Source organism: Strigops habroptila (assembly GCF_004027225.2).
Source record: "Strigops habroptila isolate Jane chromosome 13 unlocalized genomic scaffold, bStrHab1.2.pri S16, whole genome shotgun sequence".
NCBI classification, from domain to species: Eukaryota; Metazoa; Chordata; class Aves; order Psittaciformes; family Psittacidae; genus Strigops; species Strigops habroptila.
The window spans coordinates 5272411-5295001 of NW_022651054.1; the positions used below are offsets into that span (position 1 = coordinate 5272411).

Here is a 22591-nt window from a genome sequence, read left to right on the forward strand (position 1 = left end):
TAAGCATTTTGTATATACCACTGTCAGAACCACAGGCTGCTTTCACGTTACCTTAAATTGCTTGAAAAGGTGCCCTGTGGGTAGTTTTGCTTTCAGAAATGCCACAACATCACTGTACTCTTAAATTGGCCTTAGCTTCGCTCTTCTTTCCTCAAATAGTTTCTTGCATCTAATTTCTGGAGCAAAACAACAGAATGTACCAAACTCTGCAGACCAGTCAGATGGTAATAGAGAGTTCTTGTTGTATGGCCTGCAGAATTAACATACCCCTGTGAGCGTAAAGAAATCAGCCCTCTTGGTATTTGCAAGCCATGATGCCTGTGTTTGCCAGCCTTATAGGTGTGTTGATGTGAACACAGTCCTTATAACCTGAAGAAATACACTGAAGTTATTTTCCAGCTGTGGGCGAATCTGATTTGTGTTTCGTTTACTTCAGAGATTTCATTAGTAGGGCCATGCTTTAGAAGTATACTGTTTATTTCATTAGTGATTCCTTGGCTTTGTAAAATACACCAAAGCTTTAGGAATTCACTCAAAAGAAGGGATGTGTGCCCCTCCTCCAAGGCATTAATGACTCTTGTAACCCAGTAGTAGTAATGAATAGTAATAATCAGAGCTAATGAACTGAAACATGGTTGGTTTATAATTAAGTCCAGATAACTTCATCTTTCAAAATGTGCTGTTAAACAAAACCAAAATACTGCGAAACTTCGCTATAGCAGGTGCAGTCGCTGTTATTAAATGTTTACAGGGTAAAGGGAAAAGCAAATCTGCATATGTAAGTAGGTCTGCAGCTTGTTTACTGTGAATTAGACTAATTTTGCTATAAAACAAAAGCCCCCTTCAGTGAATGCTTGCATGTTTAAATGTGTTGAGGGGGTTATTGCCTGTTGCTGGTTTTAATGTTTTTCAGAGTGATATCAAAGAGAGAATTTGAGTAGAGCCACAAGCTAGTCTAATGATTTTATTCTCCTTTTTTCTTGAAGCACAAGCTATAAAAGCAAAAGGTCCAGTGTCTATCCCATACCCACTCTTCCAGTCACATGTGGAAGACTTATACGTGGAAGGGCTGCCAGAAGGAATTCCCTTCAGGCGGCCATCCACCTACGGCATTCCCCGTCTTGAGAGGATACTTCTAGCAAAGGAGCGGATCCGGTTTGTGATTAAAAAGTAAGGAATTTTGTATTCATGTCCCTATATTACTCATAGTTTTCTGCTGGATCTACTCTGCTTTGTTTTGTTTTCCAGAACTTTCAAACTTCAAAGAGATCTAGACAGGTCTCTTCAATAATACGGACTTCTTGTCATAAACAGATCTCTTTGTACTATTTTAATCTCTGTTACATGTCGAAAGCCATTGACTTGGGGATATTTTATGCTATCCGAGGATCCTGGCCTAAATTTCAGCTTGTGCTTTTATTTTTTTCTTGCTGGAATGCTGTATCAAGGTGTCTATGGCTGTATCTGTATATAGCACCTCCCAGGACTGGCTTGAGGACAAAATAGCTACTGCTTCCTGTGATTTAGTTGGATCCATATCCTTATGTGTCTGGAGGTAGATCAGATAGTGTACGTGAAGGGAGGAGACCTTAGATGTATGTAGAAACTGCTTGAGGGCTCCACTGCCTGCCATAGCAAGCCTGGCAGGGTATCGTCTGCCTTGAAAGTGAGGACATGAAATGCTCTGGGCACCTTTCTTCCCCTTTTCCTCCTTTCTTCCTCTTTTCCTCCTTTCTTCCCCTTTTCCTCCTTCCTTCCCCTTTTCCTCCTTCCTTCCCCTTTTCCTCCTTTCTTCCCCTTTTCCTCCTTTCTTCCCCTTTTCCTCCTTTCTTCCCCTTTTCCTACTTTCTTCCCTTGGTGTCTTTCCTAAAAGAACCCTGACATGACTTTCTGCAAAGGCAGGTGGGATTGGAAGGGAGCCTGGACCGAGCCTGAATTCAGGATATGCAGGGAGAGCTGCCAGCACCTGTAGATGCTGAGTGCTGGATCTTGGAGCTGCAGAGCGCTTTGAGACCCAGTACTGCGGGAATGACTGTGGCAGACTGATATGCAGCTTTGGTAGTGGGTGGATATTTACCTTTGACAGTTTTGTGCTTCACTTCAGACAGATGTGATGTTTCACACCACAGAAGCTTCATTTGCAGCTTAAATGAAGCTTCTGTGACTAACAGCTGACATTGTACTATTGTTCAGTGGTGTAGCCAAGTGTTTTTGAAGTGGATGGCAATGTGCTGATTGCATGGTCAGGCTCATGTCTCTGTGCATTCTGTCTCTACCACAGATGCTAGCTTCTCAAACTTAGATGTGTATGTTCATCTATATGTCATCCTAATGCCTACAGATAACCAGAAGAGATGAAGGAGAGTAGATCTACTTTTTGTCTCACTTAAAATTGGACATTATGTGTAGTTTTTTTATATTTATGCAGTGTGTGCACTTGCTCTTGTCAAATTTGTCTTAATTGTTAACAGTAATTTATACTGTTCATGGTTTTTGTAATGTTGTGGTAACCAGAGCAGCTCAAAAAACAGTTCAGCTCAGTGAGAAATGTCAGAATTTTTAGATTTTTGTGGGTTTCATATAGGTAAAACTTGATGTATTTGGGAAACAGAAATGTCTGCTTTGAGATTTTCATTTTTAAAGGTTAAATTTTTGATTTGAATCTTTGTTTCTAATGAAGTGCATCTCAGGCTTAAGAGAGTTTTAATGTCATCTGTATGTTAACATGAAATGTTATGACTCAGGTGAAAATGGCAATGGGCATGAAAAATGTTTTTATCAGTAGGGTTTCAACCAGCTCTAGAATACTTTGGTATTAACTGGAATTTAATGTTGGGAATCTTGATGTCCCCGTTTTGTTTTGGTTTTCTGATCCTTCAGTGGTAACTTGAGGCTGTAACTTCTGGTTTATCAAAGTGTATGTCGCTGGCTGAAGCATGTATCTTTCATCTTTTAGGCATGAGCTTTTGAATTCAACACGAGAAGATGTGCCATTGGACAAACCAGTTGCAGGAGGTATGTGTGAGTTGTAAACGTACAGTGTGATTTCCTATTACTCATCTTCATAGTGCTGTCTATAGTGGTCGCCATCATAGTAGTGGCTACCATTTACTTTTGCTAATAACACATTGCAAATAGTTCCTCTTGTTTTGCATCTTTTTAGCTACCAAGTGACAACAATTTTCCCCTGACTGTCCAAGCCAGTGTTGCTAACACTTTTATCAACTGATTTGATTCAGCTGGCCAGAAGGAAGAACAATGAGCTAAGTGTTAGTCTGTTGAGATATAGAGAAAATGCAAAGTTGATAGAGTTTACTGGGTAGGAAACTGTATGATGGAATAGTTGCTTATATAAGGTACTTACCAAAATTAGATTTAACTGAAATGCAGTAATGAACATAGTGGCTACAGTGACATTTATTATTGTAGAATCTGACTTGCTTGGATCATGGGACTTTTTATTTTTCCATTTTCACACAGTAATGCAAAGAAAATGCATTCTAACCAGTTTTGCAGCAGATGCATGCTCTAGAGTAGCACCCATGAACTCATTTCCCTTCAAGTTGGGAGAAAAAAGTTCAGCATAGAAAGAAAAAAATCAAGTTTTGAAAGAATTGTGCCCTTTGCATGGGCACTAGTTAGTAAATTCCTTTTCTGGGCTTGTTTTTTTTCTTCAGTTTGTTCTTAACTGTCTCTTGGGCTTCAGGGTGGTTCTTTAATTGTCCAATTAAACCAAGTGTTGAAAGCTTCTGTGCCTGAACCAATGGTAGCAAACAAATTGCTCCCAACCCCAAAATGCTAACTGGCAACCTCAGCCTGCTTGAACTGTGAATTTTTACGAGTACCAGAGAAATTCTGAGTTCAGGCAAGGACACAACCATGTAAATGGTAGTATCTGCACTACTGCAGCACCATTATATTCTGTTATATATTCATAGTCTTCTGTTGTAAAAAGTGTATCAAAGACTGTACTTAAAGTGAACATTAAAGATCTAAATTATGTCATGAGGGTGTCACTTTAACACGTGTGTAGGAATTAAACTTTTCCTGCAGTCTAAGTTAACCTAGTATCTTGAGTCTTAATAACCTACTGTTCCTTCGAGCACCAAATTTGACTACAAAAATAGTAGGTAGGCTGATGACTGAGTCATAAACCTAACTGTACTCTTATGTAGGTTTTAAAATTAGCCCTTTTCTCTGTTGTTTTTGTTGTATTTAATATGGTTATACCGATTACGAAGACAAAGCAGGTACACTACATATCCCATAAAGCCCCTGTAGCTAAGAGAACTTGTCGTAACTCATTTTTATGGCACAGTATTATGAAGAGTCACTCTATGTTGCTTGTCTTCACTAGCTTGTAATGATAGTATATTCATGTGTGACCTCTGCGTTATTTCTGAGAGAACATCTGTGAAAGCTGTTGATCCTATCATAGGGATCAGACGACAGGAGCTGTCTGAGCCTCTTTTCCTCAGTTTTGTTTTCTCCCTGTTTGGATTCCCTCTTTCCCAGTAGCTCTGCTGCTCCTTGTGTCTGCTGCCATCTCAGGGGAGAGCTATGGAGCACCAGCCCCTGCTCTCAGCTCTTTGCGGCTTCATGTCCAACATCCTGCTCTGTCCGTAGCCCCTGCTAGCTTGTGTCCTGAGAAGGAGAGGAATGGGATGAGTAGAGAAGCTGTGTTTTGGTTGGCAGAAGAAAGACGATTTGCATACCTGTGGGAAATAGGCTTGTCAGGAAGATTTTATAAAATGGCCTCAGCCCTGAAGCCCTGAGAAGACCGATACTGGCTCCAAGACAAACCAGTCAAGCAGTAATGGTTTGGTTCAGGAATGGCGGGAGAAGCATAAGCTAGGTTTTCCTAGTTCCAAGTTGAATCCATACTTCTTCCACATAGTATTTTCTGTGTCACCTGGAAATGCAGGGTGGTTGTGCATGCTATAAGCTGAATGACTGAAGATACAACCAAAATGATAGGGAATGTTGGGTTTTGTTCTGTGTCACTCTCAAATACAGTGAAAGAGGAGTGGTATGCCAGAATCACCAAACTGAGAAAGATGGTAGACCAACTCTTCTGTAAAAAGTTTGGTGAGTTCAGTATTATTATTATTTTCTTTTGTGGCTTTGTATTTCTTGAAGGTTGCTTTCATTATTTCCTTTGACCATCTGCATGAAAGAGACCTTTGATCAGTTTTTTCAAATATTTACAATCCTGGCAGTTGAGTGAAGAGCAATGTATTTCTTTACTGCTTATGCAACCAGGTAAATTCATAGTTTAAAAAAGTATGTCTTATATGTACAGCTCTTCTAATTGCTCTCAATTCCTTCCTGTTTTGTTCGTTTGATGGGGAATAAAACAACCATTTGCTTATTTATATCCATTAGTATTAGAAAACTTCTGGGTGAATTTTCATGTTCTCTCCAATATAAAAAAAATAGTCAACTTCAGAAGAGCTAGAATAAAATGTTGCATGATGCTTTATAATAGATTAAAATGTTCAGATAATACCATTGCTTTATGCCCCAGTGAAGAACCCAGTAATCTTCAGTTAGCATTGGGACTGCCCAATAGCAACATGATACAATAGGGTAGATTTTTACGGCTTTGATGTGCTGAGATTTGGGCTCTGTTGGGTTTAGATATCGTGCATTGTCCCAGGTTCTGAGGTAATGATTACAACAGCCTGAAGAATCAGTAGCTTAGCCAGCTTTTAGTAAAGGTTGATGGCCAAACTGTCCAATTATTGATGTATTTTGTTCTAACAGCCGAGGCCTTGGGGAGCACTGAGCCTAAAGCTGTTCCATACCAGAAATTCGAGGCCCATCCTACTGACCTCTATGTCGAAGGACTGCCAGAGAACATCCCCTTTAGGAGTCCCTCCTGGTATGGAATCCCTCGCCTAGAAAAAATAATTCAAGTGGGCAACAGAATAAAATTTGTGATCAAAAGGTACGTGTTTGTTTTAATGCCTGAACATGTTTGTGGTTGGGGTTGTTCTGTTTTGGTTGTTTGGATTTTTATTTTAACAAAGAGGCCAAGCAAAACTTCCTTTTTGTCATCAAGCACTTGGCTTCATTAAGTCATAAAGCATTCAGTTTCTAGTTACCAAACAGGCAGATTAAATATTCTGCCTTATAAAGTGGATATATGCAATCTGGGCAAGTCTTCCAAAATATATTTGTAGCATGTTCGGAAGTGTAAAATACGTAATAGAAAAATCCAAACTTTTCCATTCTTTTCAGGATAGGTAGTGGTACTTAATTTACGTCAAGAATGGGCAGATTATTTATTTTCTGGTTGCAGGCCAGAGCTTCTAACTGTCACTTCAACTGAAGTTATTCAACCCAGGTCGAACACCCCAGGTAAGATAGGTGCTGTCTCCAAGTGGGAAGGGAAGGTTTTGGTGGGGAACACATTTGGATCAATGCAACAGTTTTCAAGAAGTAACCCTTCCTTGATGAGTGTGCTGACATGCTCTTCATGAGGTCTGAAAAGAATAAACTGATCATGATGAGCATGGATGGCTTTTTGCCACAAATGTGGAGCAGAAGGAGAAGGCAGCATTGGGTTGGTTTGGGGTTTTTTTTGTGGGGTTTGTTGGTTGGTTTTGTTGCCAAAATCCTGATTGTCATCAGATTTGACAATGAATTAATAACACCATGTGTTAATGATAGCAGTAAAAAAAACAGCTAATAGAATCCTCTTTCTGAAAAAACTGACGTACAAGGATCATGATTCTTAAAACTCAGACTGTTTACATGTTCAGAATAATGTTTCTTTCTGTACTAGTTATTTCTCTGTATTTTTTACTAACTTCTCAGTGAGTCTGGTGTTACCAATGCCCACAAAGCTTACCAGGGTCCAGGCAAACACAGCAAACGTTCTCCTGGGCTTAGAGCCCAGTGAAAACCATTTTCCCAGGCAAAGGCTGAGGATCTTATTGCAGATGCAAACTTCATGTTGCTAAAGAATATTAGACCTTTTTTAAATCAAAATATTATTCTGTTGCAAAGTCGTAATCCTGTGCCCTCGATAGATAGTGTGTGAACAACATTTTAATTTTTTAAAGTACATTAGTCTAATTCCTTTGCCGGTAAAACCACAACGTGTGAATAGTATAAACACATGTGCAGGTGTTAAGCAGCTGTGAAATCTGTCACGAGTAGGCCAGATTGCAAAAAATATTATTGCATCTTGCCTTGAAAATCCTAGAAGCTAGAAATAAACTAGGTCAGGTAATTTGTTAGTCCAACATATGATTTGGAAACAAAAAAAATCCTGTATAGCTTCCTTCATGCATGCTTTCCACAACTCTGGTTTTACCTCAGGAGCAGATAATTGTTATTTGTGGGTTATGATGAAAAAGTAATGAACTATGATGCTGTTTGTCAGAGAAGAAGTGCTTTTTAATGCTGCTAGTGTCCTTTGCTTTCTTCTCTGGTTAGCGCTCCTATACTTGGCTTTTATTTGCAACAGAGAACAGGAGTGAAGATGATTTTTTTTAATGCTAATCAAAATGTTTAGCAAAGCACTCCTTAAATCCTCATCTTCTGTTCTAAAGAGTGTTATTCTTATGCACTATGATGAATTAATTCCAGCTTTGTAAGAGCCACTAGAATAATTTCTTCCTGCATTTAAAGGCTCTGAAGAACAAGTTCTCCTGCTTGGGCCAATGTTTGAAATACGTAACTACATTTAAACAGATTTTCCATTATGTAGAGGGGATTACGTGTATCGTTTAAGCTGTCATTAATAATCATACTTCATTGTTGTGGCCTTGTTGACTGATTGTGTTGATAGTTTTACAAGTTATTGTGTTAAAAGAAATGTGTTTGAATGTATCTCTTTATCTAGAACTGGGTAATATTCTGACATGTATCTGGTTTTCAGTGAAAGAAGATTGGAACATCAGGATCACAAAGCTAAGAAAGCAAGTAGAAGAGATATTTAATACGAAGTTTGGTAAGTTAAATGTTAAATGAACTGTTTTATAATTCTGCTGCATTTTAAAACTCTTCTGTAAAAAGAGTTTTAAATTTTACTGTACTTATTTAAACATCAGAAATGTACTAGGACAGATATGGAACTCTTGACTCCTCTTAGCTATTTTTTACTGACTCTTCCCTAAAACTGACATAAATGACTTTATTACAACATCCTAGGCCTAAGAAAGTTCTGAGAAGAAAATATTAGGCACTGCAGGCTTAGGTGTTACCTGTAACAAGATGAACCAAGTCCCCATTTGCAGATATTCTACAGAAAATAACAGAAAATCTGATTAAATATTTCTGTTGGGTTTGTTTTTATTATCTGAGTAGCAGAGCTTCTGTAAGCCAAGCTTCTTAAAATCACTTGAGATAGAATACCACCCATTTGAGTGTGTAAACTCTCATTAAATCTCTATTTTCAGCCCAAGCTCTGGGGCTTTCAGAGGCAGTGAAAGTTCCCTATCCTGTATTTGAATCAAACCCTGAGTACTTGTACGTCGAAGGCTTGCCAGAAGGAATCCCCTTCCGGAGTCCCACATGGTTTGGAATTCCACGCCTTGAAAGAATTGTCCGTGGGAGTGGCAAAATCAAATTTGTTGTTAAAAAGTATGTTTGTAATTCAGTTATTTTTACTCCTGATTTTGAAGTTATTTGATTCGCTTCCCAGCAACTTTAGGCTTTAAATGTTACCGAAATTCTGTTTCCATGAAACAGAAAGAACATTTTGCACGTAATTTACCTCATGAAAGGATATACTGTCCTTAATAAATTTATGTAGATGTATAAATTGCAAAATTCATGCAGGAAGGATCTAGGGAGCAAATGGCCTTGTTCCTGGAAGCTTTTTTCCCTCCCTTTTTTTTTTTCTTTCTTTCTTTTTTATTTTTCCTTCAAATAAACCCAGAAGAAAATTACAGGGTATAAAATGTAGCTTTATGTTATCAAACTTTTTGTGGTTATAGTAGATGGAGATTCACCCATGCTTCTAGCAGAATTTCATTTTAGAGAGCTGATGTTACGTAAATTGGAGCTCAGCTGAATTCCAAGAAATATGTAGTATTTTGCTGTATGATTTTTCGTGCATCTCTAATTGATTGGATCATGTTCTGTTCAACTTTTAGGCCTGAGCTTGTCAGCTCCTATTTGCCTCCAGGACTGGCTAGTAAAATAAACACTAAAGGTAAACAATTAAGTATTATTTGCTGCTATCAATTCAGAATAACTTATTTTCCTCTTCCTTAGCAGACTGAGAGGTCTTTGAAAAATAGAGGTGTTGCAAACAAAAGGCATTATTTAAGATGATCTAACATAGTAGCCTCTAAACCTGCTCTTATTTAAAAAGTAATGCAAAACAAATTTAATCTACTTTTTTTAGTTAAGACTATTCCAATACAGAAAATGGAATTTACTCAATTTCAACAACTTTCATTTTGCTGTTAATGGCCTAAACCATATGTAATTTAGAGCTGTGAACTGAAGTAAATAACAATGAAGTTTTGTAAGAAGAAAAAAGAAACTCCTTTAAGTTGTCCATAAAAGATTCAGAAGTTAACAGTTCTGTTATTTAGATAATAAAAAGCTCCAAAGCTGTCCCTCACACTTAGAAACATCGAAGTCTCCTGTTCTGAGTTAGTGGAGTGAAAGTTGAGGTGTGATACCTGCCTTTTTCAAGAGTACTAAGTTTCGTTTTTAAGGCTGTGAGTGTCTCTGTGGTGTTCAGAATTTACAATGCAGATTGTACTTGTGCAGAAGGCACAAGTGATTCTTCAGTCTGCTGGAGTTTGCAGAATCCAGCTGCTTTTTCATTAGTGTTGCAGGATATATGTTATAGAAGATTTGTACATTACACCTTATATTATGTTGTTTTCCAGCAATGAGTCCAAAGAGTTCAAAGAGATCACAAAGTCCTGCAGGACTCAACTCAACCATTCCAGAGATCGAAGTTACTGTTGATGAAGGTATGGAAGAAGTATCATTAAATATTCTTCTAATGTTCTTCTATTCTTCTAATGTTTTCTGTTGTTCTCAGTTTTCAAAGCCCATAATGAAAGTAAATATGCACCTCATATAGCAAATGCAGTTTTATTTCATGGCTCCAGATACATTTTAATATAGAAACAATTTTATTTTTCATTTCTGAATAATTGTGTAGATGATAGTTATGTAAAATGTTGGAGTTTGACAGCTTGCTTGGGCCTTTTATTCCAAGCAGAGATGTGGGACTGATGTAATCCTAAGCAAAGAAATGACAGACATGATCAGTAGTGTCAAATGCTTAAATACAACCTTAGAATAACTTTTTAAGGGGTTGTTTATTCTATTCTTGATTCAGAAGTTTTCTCTAGTAATCAAGTTTGATGTGTTGTTCTTTTCATATGATGGCTTGCTTCTGCTCTCTGCATAAATATCTGTAATGTCTTTTTACAGGTCCTAATAAACCACAAACAACAGATGTTCGAACCAATTCTCAAACCAATGGGTCCAATATGACTTTCAAGCCACGAGGAAGAGAGTTTTCTTTCGGTAAATATTGTGGGAATTAGCACACATGCATTCTATTAATGTTGGTATTGAACTTTCTGGTGATTACCTATGAGAGAGATTTTGAATTCATGTTTTGTTCTACAGTTAGTTTATGACTGAAGTTCTTGTTTTCATGTAAATTCATGTCTTCATCATGTAGAATAATCTGCATCGGAGAAATCCTGGATAGTGTGTGGAGAATGCTGTACAAATGAAGTGCTAGTCCATTAGCTCTTACTAATATAGGTTCAGAATCAGTCCCTTTCTGCTTCTGCTCTGTTATTTCAGTGCTGCAGATCCTTGGAGGACTTTTCTGGTGCATAGTACCACCAGAGCACGTAAACCCAGCTGAGATCTGATATTGTGCATGAACTTAATAAGCTGATTTTGTACCATCACCATTATAGGCCTCTCCAATTCTGGAAAATCAGTATAGGAAAAGCCAGACAGGAGTGGAAGTCATATAGTTGTGTTCATACCTATATAGGAGTTTGTTGTATTTGATTTATTGTATTTGTCTGCATGCTTTTTTTAGCCCCATGGTCGTAAAACATGAATCAAAGGAATTCTTTACTCCTACTGAGTAGGAGTTTAGAATGAATGTAAGACACTGATTTGGTGCGACTCCTCCTTTTGGCATGGGCAGTATTCGTATTCAGAGTTATGTACAGTTTTCTTAGACTTGCTTGTTATTGTTAGAAATAGGCTTTTGAAAAACAAGAAGTCTGCAACTATTTAAACTTTCAGGTGAGTTTTTCGTTTTGTAGATCAGCTACAGACCATTTATTGCAGCCACAAGTAAACTGGTTTAGGAATTGCTGCTGATTGCTATCAGAAACAAAATGTGTAGCTAGATGGACACTTAATCTTACCCACTCGAGGTGAAACTATGCTAGAGTTTGTACTTCTCAAGAGAGAGGCATGTTTCTGGGCTGTGTCACTGAGCATGTGAAGAACTTTCTGCCACTATTTTGGGTGCTGGTTCAGAGGAATAAATTTTATGCTGCCTGATACTGTAAATTTGGGTCACCCTTGGATTAATTTCAATTTTTTTGTCACCTTTGCTTTATCTAGTAGCAGTATCTTTCAAAGCTTCAGGAAAATGAGGATTGATGTGGGTATAGGTTTAGACTGCAGCAGAATGTTTGTGTCGTTTGCAGAATAAAAGCCACTTTGCACATTTTACTGTCATAGTAAATAGGTTATCAAGCATAAAAATTTATTAAACATTTATTAAAATGTTCTTCAAGGACCAATGCATTGTGTTTGTGTTGATTTAATTCTTCCAATTTCCTCCTGGCAGAGGCGTGGAATGCCAAAATTACTGACTTAAAGCAGAAAGTCGAAAATCTTTTTAATGAAAAATGTGGTAAGTTTATTGATTCCTTTTTACTGAGATGTCTTTCTTATGAACAGGCAGTTAGATGTATGAGAGAGATGTTCACATGTTTATTCCAAAGGTCCTGCAATCTTTGCGTACTGTAGGCAATTTCTTACCTAAGTTCATTCTCATGTAGGTTGCTTGCAATTCTGTGTAACATTTCCACTACTTACTGTATTTGGGTTTGGAAATGGAGAATTTGTAGTAGTTGGATTACTACTTCTTTAATCATCCAGAGACATAGCGACTCCACATCCTGGAACATCTTTTTAAGCTTTCTTCATTCTGCTTATGAGTGGGGGCTTTGTATGACTTCAGCTTCAGCATGACTCGATACTTTATGGATGGTATCTGGAGGGACATGCTCCAGCATATCCCAGTGGTGCTTCTAGTACAAGCTGTTTGAAAGCTAATCACTTTTGGAAGTATTGACCTTTCATTATTATTCTGAGTGGGGTTTTTAGGACAAGAGCACTAATCTCACCTGGCCTTGGTGCTATTCTCTAGAAGAGATGGAGACAATGCATTGCCCTTAACAAAGTGGAGTACAAATAGCATAGTCCTGTATACAGACCAAGCCAGTGGCATGAGCTGGGTGCAAATAATTCATTTTCAACTGCAAATTCTGATCAGATTTACTGCAACAGAATGAGTTATGTTTAAGACTGTTAATTTTATTCCTGCCTACTCATAGCTGTCACCAAAAAAGGCATAATCTGTCATGTATGTGCCAACTATTACATACTGTTTGTATCTGAGGTTCTCCTTTTTGTATACACATCAGTTATCTCACTGGTCACTTACTGCTCTTGTATTTCAGGGGAAGCTTTGGGGCTGACTGAACCAGTGAAGGTGCCGTTTGCATTATTTGAGTCCTTCCCGGAGGTTTTCTATGTGGAAGGACTACCCGAGGGGGTGCCATTCCGCCGACCTTCTACTTTTGGAATTCCAAGACTAGAGAAGATACTGAGAAACAAATCTAAGATAAAATTCATTATTAAAAAGTAAGACTCCCATATGTCTTTGGTAGTCTATTCTATGAGAATTGAAATGTAGACCGAAAAATGAAATTGTGTTGCTGAGTTGCTAAATTACTCTATAAAATACACACTGAGATATTTTTAGTAAATGAGGAAATGGTCAGAAAGCTCTTGTAGAGGTGGAGCAAGATACAGTAAGTTCTTTGTTCTGAAAGACACTCACAACCTGTTTTGAGAAGGAAGAGCAAAGCCAGATTCCTTGGCCCATTTCAGTTATCACGTCACTGCTTTAGTTCCTCCTGTGTGGAGCAGTTATGGGTTACTCATAAAACTTGCTGGCAGTTTTTATGAGCTGAGAAGTACAGATTCATATATTGGGGGTTGTAATAATTTACTTTTCTTGTCTAGAATAGGTTTAGATGTGCCAGTGTAGAAACAGTGGCAAGAGAAGTTGTGGAGCCTTCAGCCATTGCATTCTTGGCTGTTTGGCTGAGAGGATATCACTTAGTTCCTGTCTTTAATAATTTACTATTAGAAAGTTGCGTTTTCTTTAATGTTGATGAATGTAATTGTATTCTTCTGCATGAAATGTTCAATCTGTTTGCAGGCCTGAGATGTTTGAGGCAGCTGTTAAGGAAAGTTCTGCTAGAAGCCCCCAAAGTGAGTTCTGCAACTGCTTAACGTTCTAGATAACTGTCTTTTTCAAGGATTAACTATGAATCAGGAGAGCTGCATGGTGTTAACAAATTCCTGAAAGATTCATTCTACATTGTGGGTTTGGGTTTGGTTTTTTTTTGTTTCCTTGTTTGTTTTTAAGATGGAAAAGCACCAGTTACAGTTTAAATAAAGCTTTAGCAAGGGAGTGTCACACTTTTTGAAGTTACTTGCAATAATCATGCCTCTAATATATTCTTTACTCCCTTTTTTCAAAATGTAACAAGTAATGTGTGATCCACAGAAGTAATTCAGGTCTAGAGATAAATTATTTGCTTCTAATATGTAGGTCATCTAAATGACAAGTGCTCCACAAATAGGCATGCAGATAGCCAGTAGAAAATTGTGTCAGGGAGGTCATGGCTTAAATGTTTTGGGTCCTGTTGTTATCTGTTATTATGGGTTGTCAAAACTCTGCTGAGTTACTTGAGCTATGCTGGTTTGTGCCACTGAACAGTGGGGCTTACAAACATAACTGTAAGGGATTTCTCTCGTGAATGCACGCAATGAACACATGGGTCAGTAGGTGTTACTGAATTAACTGCAAGTGCTGTGATTTTTCTGTTAATACCAAAATACATGCTCCACATACTCTTCTTTTCCTTAACAGTCTTTTTAGAAAACCAGCTAACCTAGCTCTTTTTCTTCCTGGGTTGGAAAGACAGAGTAGTGTTTGTACCTTCAATAAGTATGTCTCATTGGAAGCTGCTCCCATTTTGAAAATAGAAGTGGGTCCACTTTGAAAACTTCACAAATATCTGTCATTTTGCAATATTTTCTTTACAGCTGACATTCAAGATTTTGGGCTCTCTACAAATGTTTTTTTACATTAATTCTCTTAGGAAAAATTAATTCATCTAATACAGCCAATTCAGCAAGCACCACAACAAACACAGTGGTGAACACAGCTGCAGGTGTAGAAGATCTTAACATCATTCAAGTAACTATACCAGGTGTGTATACTGACTGGTCTCACATCATACTTAGTGCTTATATTCTTCATAACACTTGTTTAGTCTGATGGAGTTTTCCTACAGTCAGGCTGGTTCACTGAAATACAAATACAGTCAACAATGAGCACAATCTAGCATTCTGTTTTTTCTGAGATGTTAATACTCATGAATATCTATTCCCTGACATCTCTAGAATATTCTTGGTCCAGCCCCTAGTTAAGAAGTATCCACATTTTTCCCTTTTTTTTCATGGAATAAATTAAATATGGATTTGCAGTTTTCTTGGCAACTTCAAGTGATCAGTACTCAGACTGAATTGAATAACCATGCAGGCTCAACTGCTTTGTCTTAACACTGATTGCTGCTTTCTCAGGCATATATCCCATTCATTAGAGACAGTGAGGAACATTGCATGCTGTGACCATCTACTGAATAGTCACTTTGCTTTTACCTTTCCCCGCCATTATATGTATTCTAAGAAAATAAAATATAATCTGTAGGTATAGATTAAGTTTACAAAATCATCTCTAGACAGCAAATCTACATTCATCCCTGGCAGCATTTAAGGCCAGGTTGGATGGGGCTTTCGGGAACCTGGTCTAGTGGAAGGTGTCCCTGCCTGTGGCAGGAGGGCTTCGAACTGGATGGATTTTAAGGTCCCTTCCAAACCAAACCAGTCTGTGATTTCTTATCAGCCACCTATTTTTGTGTATTTCTACAATTCTGTGTTTCTGCTAAAACTAGGAAGAAAGTCAGTGGCTGTTTTGAAGCACTTGGGTAAATCTGCTTTGAGTAAACATGCAGTGGTAAACAAACTTCAGGGGAAAAATAAAATCTGCTTAATTCTGATGCTATTCTAACAATTTCTTTCAGATGATGAAAGTGAGCGACTGTCAAAAGTGGAAAAGGCCAGACAATTGAGAGAGCAAGTCAATGATCTTTTTAGCCGGAAATTTGGTAATTACTTCTTAGTCTCCATTTTTATGTAGGTGTAAATACAATTAATGTTGTTCATGTTGAAGTTACTGAATCATCACAGTGGATGAAATACCTGATCATTAAAATTAACAAATTTGAGAACTGTATATGAATGTTTTGCTTTGACTTCAAAAAGAACCTTTTGTAAGTGACGTATATTGTTTGGTGGTTTAAACAAGCAATCCTAAGAGTATGGATTTCTTTCTGTTCCTCCCCTTCTTTTCCTGCTTGTTTCTGTGTAAACATAGATGAAATATTATTTTGCTGGCAATCCATGAGTTTTCTTAGGGCTTCATCATCGTGACCTCTTAATACTTGGGACTGCAGTAATTTTAAAAATGCAGCATAATCTTTTTGCTGTGTATAGTTTTTGTATTTGCGTTGTAGAGCAATAATGACCTGGATTTCTTCATCTGAAATTCCTTCACTAGTACTGTGTTAAATTGCTTTTTGTGGCAGGAAACGCTTTGCTTTCCTTCATGTAACTATTGCTTTGCGTATCCTGTTCTATACCTTTTTTTAGTAAAAGCAGCATCTGCGTTCTCTATGTGGTGAGCTGTCAGAGTTGGGTTGTAACTAATGCTTTCATGGTCATGCTCGTGAGTGTAATCCGAGTGATTCACTGTCATGTGAATTTTCATAGTTTGTGATCTGATAGAAGGCTTGGGTTTGCATTTAGGTTCTTAATTGTCTGCGGATTTTTCCTTCAATGTAATTATTAATGTGTAGACTTGAAAATAAACATGACCTTTCTTATGCAGGTGAAGCCATTGGTATGAATTTTCCTGTGAAAGTCCCATACAGAAAAATCACCATCAACCCTGGCTGTGTGGTGGTGGATGGGATGCCTCCTGGCGTGGCATTTAAAGCTCCCAGTTACCTGGAAATCAGCTCCATGAGGAAGATTTTGGAATCAGCAGAGTTTATCAAATTTACTGTTATTCGGTATGTAGTTGCCATCGATGAGATTGTTCACATGTTGCAAGAACAGCCCAGTTCAATTAAGTAAATTTATTCAGTTTAGCTTGAATAAATTGAGATTTGAAAGAATAGAAGTTGCAGTGTGACTTGAAATAGTGGAAGATGTTGGCTCTTTTGGATAGCAATGTATCAGGTCAAATGAAGTCCAGGTATTCATTGCGTGAATGAAGCTGGTAACTCTTTGGAGGACACATCCAATTTAGTATAACAAAGGGCATATTATTAATACTGCCTATTACAGCAAACTGTCTTTTGAGTTGAAATCTATTTATATTATATATATTATAGGAGTCCTAAAGTGCTGTGGGCCTTGCTCTCCCATTTGTAAGATCAAGTTTTGAGACAAGTCCAGAGCTTGTTGGCTCTCAACAGTAAATAGTATGCTTGTAGCAGTATTACCATTATTATTTTTTAAATATTTCAGTTAAGAATCCTGAGTTAAAATAAGCCCTTTGATAAATATTTTTCCCTACCAAATGAGTTTATCTACAATATTTAAAAATACAATATTACCCAATTACAGTATAAATTAATTTTATTTGTCTGTGTATATTTTCATAGACACATATACACATATATATACAAAGTATATTTGTATGCATGAAGCAGAATAGATGAAACTTTGGAATGATACTAAGAAGAAGTTCAGGAATTGAAATTAAAAATTTATCAGTTTATGTAACTTCTCAAATCACAGACTGCTTCACAGGAGTCTGAAAGTTTCAGTTTCTGTGTAGAGAGATTGGCATTTCTTCAGTGTGTTTTACTAAGGGGTCTGAATTCTCAACCCTTGATCATGAAGCATTCCAACTGAAAGGACGCTTGCTTGATACCTATGTCTAATTGAGTAAATGCTGGTGAACAAACCATGGTGCCCAAGAGCTGCTGAGATGGTTCCCTCTGGTTTGTTTGACTTCCTGTTCATTTTCAGCATGACCTCTTTTACAGAAGGTGAGGTTGCTTTGGCAGGGAGACCCCATGTAGTGTATTTTAGAATCAGTAATATTTTTTTCGTTATTTTTCTGTTTTTACAGACCATTTCCAGGACTTGTGATTAACAATCGTAAGTATTTGAGACACTGATGGCAAATGTATTTTTGTAACTTACTGAGATTTGTTTTCTACATCTTGGCTTAGTGGTTAAGTTCCATGTATAACTCTTGTCTGTGTCTGTCTCATTAAGATTCCCTGACTAAACCTGCATGTGCAATTAATTTGAGAGCAGTGTGCTAAATTTACAGAACAGCATAATGTGCTGTATGCATGTGAAAATGCAAGACACTGACTTCGTATTTTTCAGCTGCAGAGTCCCAAAGAGATTTAGGGCCCTGACTGAGCAACAGACTTACAGGGGAGTGCCTGCATTTTAGGTTTGGATCCATTACAGTAGCAGTTAATAAGCAAGAACTTTCCAGTAGCTGCACAACTGTGTTCCAGTGAAAAACTGCATTCTGCTGAAACTGCAGCAGTTTAGAGGGGCAGGGCGTAATTACCTGAAGTGTCATGGCCAGTTTGGCCCTGTTAATGAAATTGTTTGGGGGCTTCAAAAATCAAAAGATTTTGGTATTTTCAGTTGCCTAAAATGATTGTGACCATAGTTTTTAGATTTTATTTACGGAAAAAAAAAACCAAGCTGGGAAACACTATCATTAGTGTCCCTTGTGTCATGTTCTTTCTGAGCCAATGGCAGCTTTGAAATACAGAGGCTAAATAACCTACTGTCATTAATTTGGCCTTAGCCAGCCTGAGCCTTAGTGACCCAGCGTTCAGTCATTTGCATTCAGCCACCAGTATATTCCAGTTAACGTGCTGAGGTCTATGAACTGCAAGTATGAAGTGTTCTCAGGAGGATACTATAGCTACTAACTCACACTGACCTGCTCGCCAGTCCTAGGCACACCTTCTTAGGTGGAAAAGAGATCCCTTTGTCAGAGGGAACCTTCCAGGCAGATTATTGTGTAATAGCATTTCCAGAGAACTGAATTGGAAAGGAAAGAATCTATTAAACTGTTGTCTGTTCAGCATAACTGTCAACTTGTGTTGGGACTGAAGTAGCTAATACTCTGAGTCAGAACAACATAGATAACTGATCACCTTCCATCACTAGAGAAGCAGATTGGTCATTGAACACGTGGGTTTGTGCATTATCCATGTTCATGAATGATGATCAAAATGAACTGATATTGAAGGATGCCAAGGTGAATGATTGAAAGGCTCTGAGCCTACTGCTTATAGGTATGATGCTTTTTTCTTCTGAAGAAGAACATGTGGGAACTTCGAAGAAATTTTTGGTGCTTGCAGGCAAGATAGGTAATGGTTTTTGTGTAACAAAAGCTATTGACCTGCAGCTCAATCACAAGTGTTAGTAACCTGTTCATGCGACAAGTTTCAGGATTTGCATATTCAAGAAGTAAGATTGCCCTTGTGTTACATGTGGCCCGTTTTCATTGTGAAGTTAAACAGTGATCGTATCTAATCTTAGAGCTGATGGAAAAAGCTGAAGCAGAAGCACCACCAACAGCACCACCAGCAGCGCCAGTACTACAAGGTGATGCAGAGCGTGATGCATGTCCTTGCAGGAGGGGTAGGGTATGGAGTTCTGGATCTTATTGACAGATGACATTAGTAGTCATGTCCTGGCTATGCGCTGCTTGTGATGAGCCATTTCATTTTGACAGATGGTGTGCAATGGTGACTTTTATAGCTATTAAATATTAATAACTTAACAGAAAGAGCCTTTGCTTCCTTCAGGCTGTATCATTGGCGTGTTCCTTGATTTGATTTTTGCAGATGATGAGTGAGCTGAAAAGGATTAGTATGGGCCATTTATAAAGCCATTTCAGTATCCATTTATTGACGTCTGCTTAACTAAAGTGTGTGTATGCGTCTGCACCAGATAGTTCAGCCAAGTGAGATTTGCTCATGTAACACGTAAGAACCTCGAAGGGGGTTTTGATGGAATTTCTGCCCACTGTGCAGCTCTGTAACCCCTGTTAGACTGTGTCTCGACTGCACACACATCATGTATCCTAGTGTGAATGGAGAACTTAGCTTTGTGCTATGAATAGCTAGAGTAAATGTGATTGAGCAACTTCCTATTGACCCAGTATAGTTTCTAAATGTTCACAGACCTTTTAAAAATGTCTATTGCAATTGGTGTAGTGCATGAAAGACTTTTGCAATTGACTGAATAAAGCGTCACTCAAAGAAACTGGGAAGCTGAAAGCAAGCATTCAGTAAACATTTTAAGAGTAAGGGACACTGGTATGGTGAAAAGAATTATGAAGGAAACTGCTAGCTCCCTTCTTTACATTTGGAGGTGATGGAAGGGATGAAAACAACTGCTAATGGTCAGTGGACTTGCTGTAGTCTATCTGTCATTAACACACCCACAGTGATAAAAAGGTTAAATGGCTTTCCCATCACCTGCCCATCTGTAATCCGCCAACACAGATAATGGAAAAATTATTATGAAATTAAAACACATTTATCTCAGACAGAGGTGTTTAAGTCAGATCAAAAGAGAAAAAATGAGGCACTTTCTTTAGGGAAAACCTAATTTCTAAGATATTTATCTGATTCATGTTGTGTTAACTATATTTGTGTTCATCTGACTGCATTTTTTGTTTTTCATTTAAGAGCCAGCTGACCCAAGCCAAATGGAAGTATCTGTAGGAGGTAAGTGTTTGTCTTCAGTTATTATTGACAAATATTTCAAGTAATCTTGAACTAAGTTGTATCTTTTTTTTTAAAGGAGACAGGTCAATTAAAACAGAAAAATTACTTTTATCGGTTCCTAGGACATTTTTTCATCTGTTTTAATATCCTGCTGCATCCTGTGAAAAGTACTCTGCAGCAGAAGTTATTATTCATGTAATTTTACAGAGGAGTTTTATGAATTGTTGTTCTTGGTTGGTGCGTCATGACTATATATAAGCTTTGAAGGATTGCTCATATCCTGAGCAATGCATCTAGTTATTCAGCACAGTAGTTCCCACAATTTGTGCAAGTGAATGATTGCCATCATCAGGAACTTTGAATGTCATGTTGGCCTTGAATATACTGTGTTGGGGAGGGGGAGTATTGTTGTTGTTCTAGAACTTAAGCTCTGAAAAAATCCAACAAGCACAACCAGTACTGTCACACACTCAGCTCCAGGTTCACTCCAAGTGTTACGAGTGCATCTTTCTCAGAGTATAGATCAGTCTTATTGCAGCAATCGAGACAAAAAGTTGGAGTCACAGAAGAGCTGAGCTGCAGATTTTAACCTCACAGTTGGAACATCAGACATCTTTATAATGCCAAAACTATGTGGGGTTATTGAAATTGTTAGATGAAGAAGGGAATACCCTGAATACCTTCATGTGGAGGAAATCTAGCTATGGACCATCAAAGTGATGGTTTTGGAGAAATAGATAAGCAGGTTTTGAATTTCTCATCCAAAACTGGATTCAGACCCAGTAACTAGAGGAGTGATCTCGAGAAAAAGTATCCAGTTGCTAAAGAACTCAAAATCACTTCAGAACTAGGCTGGAAGGTATAAAATGATCATGTGGTGAAATGGCTTGGCTTTGTAGTGATGAATTACCCTAGCCCCAAACCTTCCAAACAACTTCAGTGGAAAACCAATTTCCTTCCCACATCATATTCTCTGTTTATAAAAAGAACAAAATCAGGCCCCAGGTCATACAGGCAGTGCTGTACCTGCACGAGATTTCTTTGATTTACCTCTAAGCATCCTGTGAACAAGAAAAAGCAAAGATTTTGTAATGAAGCCTCATGAAAATGGAAAAAATTTATCAAAAGATGATGAATACTTTAGCCAACAAGTTAAAGTTTCCTTCTCTCTTTGTTTTTTTTAAACATATCATAATGCGATATGTGATACCGTGCAATGAAGAAGAAAAGTTAGCTAGGGTCAAAAATTGTTTTGGACAGATTGAAATACAGTAATGCAAAATCTGTGTCTAGTTGAGAAGGAGTCCTACAGATGAAAAAGAAGTGTGGGAAATAGTGCTGTGAAAACAGGAGTTTGTGCTGGGAATGTTAATGTAATAACCCAGAAGGCATGACTTGAGCTCAAGTAGGAGCCGATGTTGTGAGCTAGCTCTGGAAAACAGCATCTTAAATAACATGAAATGGTGCTTGTGCCTGATGTATTTGAAGTCGTGGGCTACAGACTCACCTGTAAGTGTTTGAAAAGCTTCTCCCAGCATCACATATACAGTGAGGTGTCAGAAGGAAAGAAGGAAGGAATAGTGGTGGGGATTGACAGAGAGAAGGGGGAATGACTGAAGAGCAGGATGCAGACCAAACCAGTGATATATCTGACTTTTTCCCCACTGGTCATGTGTTGTTTCCTTTTATTAAGTACTTTTCCAGTTTCATACACTTCTAACACTGATTTTAATTTTAGTTCTTTAAAAACTAGAGTTCTCCAAGATCCCAGGTTGCTTTACATTGAAATGAATATTGTAATTTCCACAGAATCAGATTGTTGTGAATGCATTTTCATTTAGTCTCAATAGTTTAAAAAGATAAATCAATGCTTTTCATACTTTCATAGTTTTTTTACTTAAGTACAACAGTAACAACAGAGTTGGTTGGGAAGTTTCCTTTTTTCTTTATTCATTACTACTTTTCTCAACAGATATTACAGAAACAGAAGAAAATTCTCAAATAAAGCAAGAGCCAGACCCAACGTGGTAGACCTCATCCATACTGGGTAAAAGAATTTAGTGTTTCTTGAAGTCAACACCTGTTAAGGTAGAATATTTTTTGTCATTTGGGGTATCAGAAGAGCACTGAGATACAGGACTGAATGCCAGAAGGTGCCAATCTGTGTGAATTATGTCATTTGTCTCAGTTCTCAGCTGTAAAATGGAGGATGTTTTCAGTACCTTACCCAAAAGCAATGTAAAACACACTGTGCTCAGATTTGGGAGGCAGGCAGCCCTAGCAAAATGTGGCCTATAAATAAAAATGGGTGATGGTAATTACATCACTCAGAGGCAGAATAAATGAAGGCTTAGGGAATTAGTGTTTATGAAGAGCTCTGTCACAGTTGTGTGAAAGAGCATTATTATTGTTGG

The 22591-nt window shown here is 37.8% G+C and overlaps 1 protein-coding gene across 8 annotated transcripts in view; it reads left to right on the plus strand.

Annotated features, from left to right (window-relative positions):
* GTF2I (general transcription factor IIi) overlaps nucleotides 1–22591 on the plus strand; it is a 74269-nt gene that overhangs the window by 49238 nt on the left and 2440 nt on the right. For 2 of the 8 annotated variants that reach the window (XM_030472308.1, XM_030472309.1), the window contains exons 15-34: nucleotides 987–1170; nucleotides 2957–3015; nucleotides 5017–5088; nucleotides 5767–5950; nucleotides 6305–6363; nucleotides 7892–7963; nucleotides 8412–8595; nucleotides 9111–9169; nucleotides 9861–9947; nucleotides 10417–10512; nucleotides 11816–11881; nucleotides 12714–12897; nucleotides 13481–13533; nucleotides 14430–14540; nucleotides 15414–15497; nucleotides 16280–16463; nucleotides 17534–17562; nucleotides 18982–19083; nucleotides 20139–20177; nucleotides 22150–22224. In XM_030472308.1, coding sequence (XP_030328168.1) covers nucleotides 987–1170; nucleotides 2957–3015; nucleotides 5017–5088; nucleotides 5767–5950; nucleotides 6305–6363; nucleotides 7892–7963; nucleotides 8412–8595; nucleotides 9111–9169; nucleotides 9861–9947; nucleotides 10417–10512; nucleotides 11816–11881; nucleotides 12714–12897; nucleotides 13481–13533; nucleotides 14430–14540; nucleotides 15414–15497; nucleotides 16280–16463; nucleotides 17534–17562; nucleotides 18982–19083; nucleotides 20139–20177; nucleotides 22150–22208 — 1967 coding nt within the window. In that variant the 3' untranslated portion in view covers nucleotides 22209–22224. Of the gene's footprint in view, nucleotides 1–986; nucleotides 1171–2956; nucleotides 3016–5016; nucleotides 5089–5766; nucleotides 5951–6304; nucleotides 6364–7891; nucleotides 7964–8411; nucleotides 8596–9110; nucleotides 9170–9860; nucleotides 9948–10416; nucleotides 10513–11815; nucleotides 11882–12713; nucleotides 12898–13480; nucleotides 13534–14423; nucleotides 14541–15413; nucleotides 15498–16279; nucleotides 16464–17533; nucleotides 17563–17799; nucleotides 17870–18981; nucleotides 19084–20138; nucleotides 20178–22149; nucleotides 22225–22591 lie in introns of those variants that run through there. The other 6 variants (XM_030472312.1, XM_030472316.1, XR_004389870.1 and 3 more) reach the window with 5 other exon arrangements.